At 34.7% G+C, this 5,258-nt stretch overlaps 1 protein-coding gene across 1 annotated transcript in view; it reads left to right on the top strand.

The window, feature by feature from the left end:
• LOC107293514 (prostatic acid phosphatase) overlaps window positions 1-5,258 on the top strand; it is a 30,771-nt gene that overhangs the window by 4,645 nt on the left and 20,868 nt on the right. The window contains exon 2 of the mRNA XM_015822670.1: window positions 3,301-3,396. Coding sequence (XP_015678156.1) covers window positions 3,301-3,396 — 96 coding nt within the window. The remainder of the gene's footprint in view (window positions 1-3,300; window positions 3,397-5,258) is intronic.

Genomic DNA, 5,258 nt, shown 5'->3' with positions numbered 1-5,258 from the left:
CCTTGATAGAAAAATAAAATAGGCCTCCAGACCTTCTCTTCTCAACTCCAACCACCCCGGCCTTCTCCTTTTCTTTCCTTTTCTATCCTTCCTCCTTCCACTCACGCCAACCACACCCAAAGCCAACTGCAGCTGTCCCAATCTTTCCCTTCCCAGTCAAGCTCCTGCAAGCACTCTCAGGCAGTCCCCGCTACACAATAATGAAATGTTGTCTACAAATCAGCACTAACATAAATCTAAAAAAACCCTCCACCTCTCAATTTCCACATCATCCCTAAAAGCCTGCTTTTATTTCTATCCTTCTTCATTGATGGATGAAATTTGCATCCCAGTGGATTCATCCTGTGTTTGTATGTGTTTCCCCATCAGAAAGCTCTTTTTCATATCTCCTACCTAGATCATATTTTACTTCAGCAAGGTATGAGGAAAGCCCTTGAATTTAATTCTACAACTGTAGTTCACTATGGTCACAGGATTTGCTGCCATGCAACATTCTTAGTGATTGCTGGAATGCCATCTGCAGACCAAGATTTGACTCTTGGTGGACAGAAAACTTTTGAATCTTCATAGATGATTTGTTAATAGTTTTTGTTTGTTTGTTTTAAAAGACCTTGCAAATGCTCACTAGCAGCCTGATGGAAGCAAAGTTTTGGAAACAGAGAATTACACAAATGCATAGATTGTGTGTAGAGGAAAAGACTTAGAAAGGAAAGCACAGGGAAAAGCTGCTATTTAACCCAGCTGTAAATGCTCTGGGGAAAATTGGCCTGTTTGCAATAGAAAAAACTAGTACCGACAAGGTAATCTTCAGTACGCAGTGATGATTCGAGATGCTCTCTGTGGCAACTCAGCTAACATCAAACTGAAACATCAATCTGCTTTATACATGATGAAAACAATATGGAGAAATTGGATTTAAAGTTCTTGGAAATAATTAGCAAGCTGAAAGACTGGTGGTGTGACAAACCTCAGTTTTATGAAATCTCATCAATAGGTGGGAGTGGATGGGTAATCATATACAGTGAGCCCTCAACTTGCAACAGTTCATTTAGTGATCCTTCAAAGTTACAACAGCACTGAAAAATGTGATTGATGACTATTTTTCAGTTATGACCTTTGTAGCTTCCCGATGGTCATGTAATTTACATTCAGATGCTTGGCAACTGGTTCATATTTATGACTGTTGCTGTGTCCCAAGGTCATGTAATCACCATTTGGGGACTTTCTGACAAGCAAAGTCAATGGGGAAGCCAGATTCACTTAACAACCAAGTTACTAATTTATCAATTGCAGTGATTCACTTAATAACTAAGGCAAAATGTCTCACTTAGCAACATAAATTTTGGGCTCAATTGTGGTCATACACCGAGAACTACCTGTATATCCTGGGCTAGAAAAATCTTTACAAACATACCAAAATGAAAAACATCAAGACTAATAGGAAAAAGCACTGTATTCATATGCTACTTATTATAAATAAATTGGTGTATTCTTGCAGACATTTATGCTACTTATAAATAGGGATGGACTCATAACAATGGCCAAACATCAACCTGAGGTTCATTTACTGGCATAAGGGCCAATCAGTAATGCAGGGTTGAGGAATGTAGAAATTTGTCACTTTATCTGATCAGAAGCAAAGGCGCTCTCCGTTAGCAAACAAAAGAGCTGGGAGGAGCCCTGACCAAGCCTGACATTCTATTTTCATTTTTTTATGATACAGGAAATTCAAGACAGCAGATTGGTTACATATTTCTTATCATCATTAAAATAGCATGTGTACAAGTAATGTTGTTCAGCTTAGGACAATATGTGTACTGTGCTGAAAAACAGGTTTCTGTAAAATGAGTGCTTTTAAAGATGTAGTTTGGGGCCCCAAAGATGAATTTGAGGTCCAGGCCTTCAATAACTCAGTGCTATGGAAAAATCTTTTGTTACTCTTCCATAGCAGTAATTATTGCAAATTAGTAATTCAATTTTCTATGAAATGTTATGAGACTTACTCAAAGGCATGTCTATAAAACTGTAGTCTAATTCCCCTCTGGCTGTTTTTTTTTTTAAACCTAGAAATTTATATCTCATTCTTCTAGTGTTAGAACATCAGTTAGTGTTGTTCAGCACCATTTAAAATTACAACACTGTATAGACATTCAAAAGATAATATACTCCTATAAAGACAAAGACACACATATATCATCTTTATATTAACACTTTCTGTATATTAAAGATCTAATAATAATCTAATCAAATAAATATAACAAAAGGGGACACCTAGTTTTTGCTGTAAGATTTTCTGAAAGCTCTCTTGTCCTTATCTGAAGATAAATCTAAATATATAATGATTGACCAGCTAAAATGATATCACTATTTCAATCATCTTTAAATTGTTCTACCTACCAGTGATCTTAGAAACTCACATGGTAGTAGAATGAAAGTTAACAAAGTCTATTTATTCTCATCTTAAAACAATCAGTTAACTGTTCTACTCTCTTTAACATAATAACATCCAGGTTAACATTACATCAGAAAATGCTGAATGCAAAAAACACAATAATCCTTATTGTGAAATTTTGTTACCATGATTATAGTGGCACATATTTTAGTAATACAGGAAAGGCAGGATGATAAGAGTGGGCAGAAGCTCCTTACAAACTTAAGGAGCTATTTATGTTGATAGCCAGCCTCTTTGCATCTTTAATTAAACATATATGTACCAACTTGCGTACTGAGATGTTAGTAAGAACATAAACTAAAGCAGAGAGTAGCTGCAGTTTACCAGATAGCACTACTATTTGAACAAGTGGAAATGGGCAAAAACCTAAGACATGGAACAAATTGGTTCTTTGTTCTTGATTAATGGTTAATGACATTGCAGAAATTCATTTTAACCAAATATCTATCATAAAATTAATTAAATAGTCAAGCTAGTATCAGGGAAATAGTTTTCTGACTATTTCTGAATTTCTCAGAAATTCTGAGAGTTGAAGTCCACGAATCATAAAAGAGCCAAGGTTGCCTACCCCTGTCCTAGCCATTGCCTATTCACTGCAGGATGAAGGCCTCTTCTGCATGTTTCCAACCAATATGGTCTTGAGCTTTCCTTTGCCATTTGGGCCCACAATACTTGCTAATGTTTATGCTTATTTATAATAGGTTAATGTAACATAAAATAACATTTACATTATGTTAATCTAAAACAAGGTGGGGAAAGTCTACAGAGCATGGCTTCTGGAAATTTTTATATATCAAAAGGGTTATAATGAAAAAAAGGTAATACAGTCTTATAATCTTTCTTCCTAGATTTTTCGACATGGAGACAGAAGTCCTATTGAAAACTATCCCAATGGCTTACACAATGAAAGTGAATGGCCACAGGGATTTGGGCAACTGACTAAGGTTTGTTGGTTTTCTATAATAGTAAAAACAATAAACAATACATGTAATAAAGGTATATGATCTATAATGAACTTTTATTTATTGACATGTAATAGCACAAAACCTTCTCCAGTACTGTATTTTTACATGATGTAACTCTTATAATCCCTGCTCAGCCTTATAATCCCTACTTGTTCTGTTACAGTTTGTTCAAAGTGAAAAGAACTAGTACATAATTCAGAGAGGGGTTTTTTTAGAACATAAATTCATATTTTCAAAATTTAATCTCAGGTTAATGAAAAGTATGTTGTAAAGAATTAGCCCAAAATTAATCAATCCTGAGATTAACAGAAATCTAACCTTTTTAATCATCCAAGAGAAAAGAATTAGGATTCTGGGCCTAGACAATACAGCCTAATTCCATAAAAAAATAATCTGTCCTTCTGTCTGTCCACCCATCTATCAGTTCTCTTTCCATCCATCTTTCTGTCATCTCATCTGCCCAGCTAAAACAAGCAGGCTTCTATGTGATCTAGGATAGGGGTCCTCAACTTTGGCAACTTTAAGACTTGTGGACTTCAACTCCCAAAGCTGGCTGAGGAATTCTGGGAGTTGAAGTCCACAAGTCTTAAAGTTGCCAAGGTTGAGGATCCCTGATCTAGGAAGATGTCAGAGGCAGATATCACTTTGGTTAAGGAGAAGGCAATGCTAAATGATTCCTGTATTTTTATCAAGAAAACTACATGGATAAAATATAAAATGATTGATGATATAGTGCCAGATAATGAACCACACAGGTCAGATGATACTCAAGATATTACAGAGGAATTGGTGAGCATCTTTAAAAGTATTAATTATGTTTTAAGATATGGCTAGATCAACATTTTCCAAACGTTTTTGATCATGGAATCTCTTAAAAGGCATTCCTCCCCCCACTTCCCTGTGGAATTCCTAATTCTATTCCTGAGTTTTAATAAGCATTGTAAAGCACAATTTTTCCCTTCTTTCAACTACTCCTATTGCTTGAGTGTTTTCCATAGCACAGTAGGTTTGAAAATAAAGAGAAAGCACTTTAAATATAACTGCAAACCTCTATTTTGTTACAAAAAACATTGGATATAACCACAAACATTTATTTTGGTACAAGAAAATATTGGATTTACACCCAATATGATGAATGAAACAGTTTCATTTTTATACTTTAGTTTTGAAATTAGGTTTTATGTCTAACAGCTAAATGTGTAAATGTGGGGTGGCATACAATTTATGCCTAAATTTGTTTTTTAGTGTAAACATAGCTAGGTGCTGACTATGGACCAGTTGAGGAGGAGGAAGAGGAGGAGGAGGAGGAGGAGGAGGAGGAGGAGTCCTATGGATAAAAATTTATCTTGGAAATATGGACACCATGATTGGTCATTCATCACACCTAGTGTTCAGTAAAAATGTTAGAACAAGTTCAAATACATATAATGACCCATTATATGCATTTTAAAATAATTTTAAATAAACAGTTTTCTTGCTGGGATTAATGGACAGTCAACTAGAAAAAAAGCCATGGAAGATTATATTTATAAGTGATTACTGATGCAAAACAATTATTGTGCAAAAATTGGAAAGATTCAGAAATATCCACAATGGAGAAATGGTTTGAAGATGACAGAACTAGCAGAGATGACAATATTAACTTGTTTGATTAGAGAAAGATCAACAATACATTTAACTGACTAAAAACCCAATCTAACAATTTCTTGCTGAAAATATAGAACAATGAATTTATAATTTATGGGCTTGGGGATTAGAAAGGATAGTGTATGGAAAGAAAGATATAAACTGAGACACAGAAGATAAAATTTTCATTGTTTTTTATTAAAATGTCTTCAATA

Source organism: Protobothrops mucrosquamatus, unplaced genomic scaffold (assembly GCF_001527695.2).
Source record: "Protobothrops mucrosquamatus isolate PMUCROS unplaced genomic scaffold, P.Mucros_1.0 scaffold_177, whole genome shotgun sequence".
Taxonomy (NCBI): domain Eukaryota; kingdom Metazoa; phylum Chordata; class Lepidosauria; order Squamata; family Viperidae; genus Protobothrops; species Protobothrops mucrosquamatus.
Note: the sequence above shows the minus strand (reverse complement) of the source record. Positions and strands in the feature narration are given on the sequence as shown.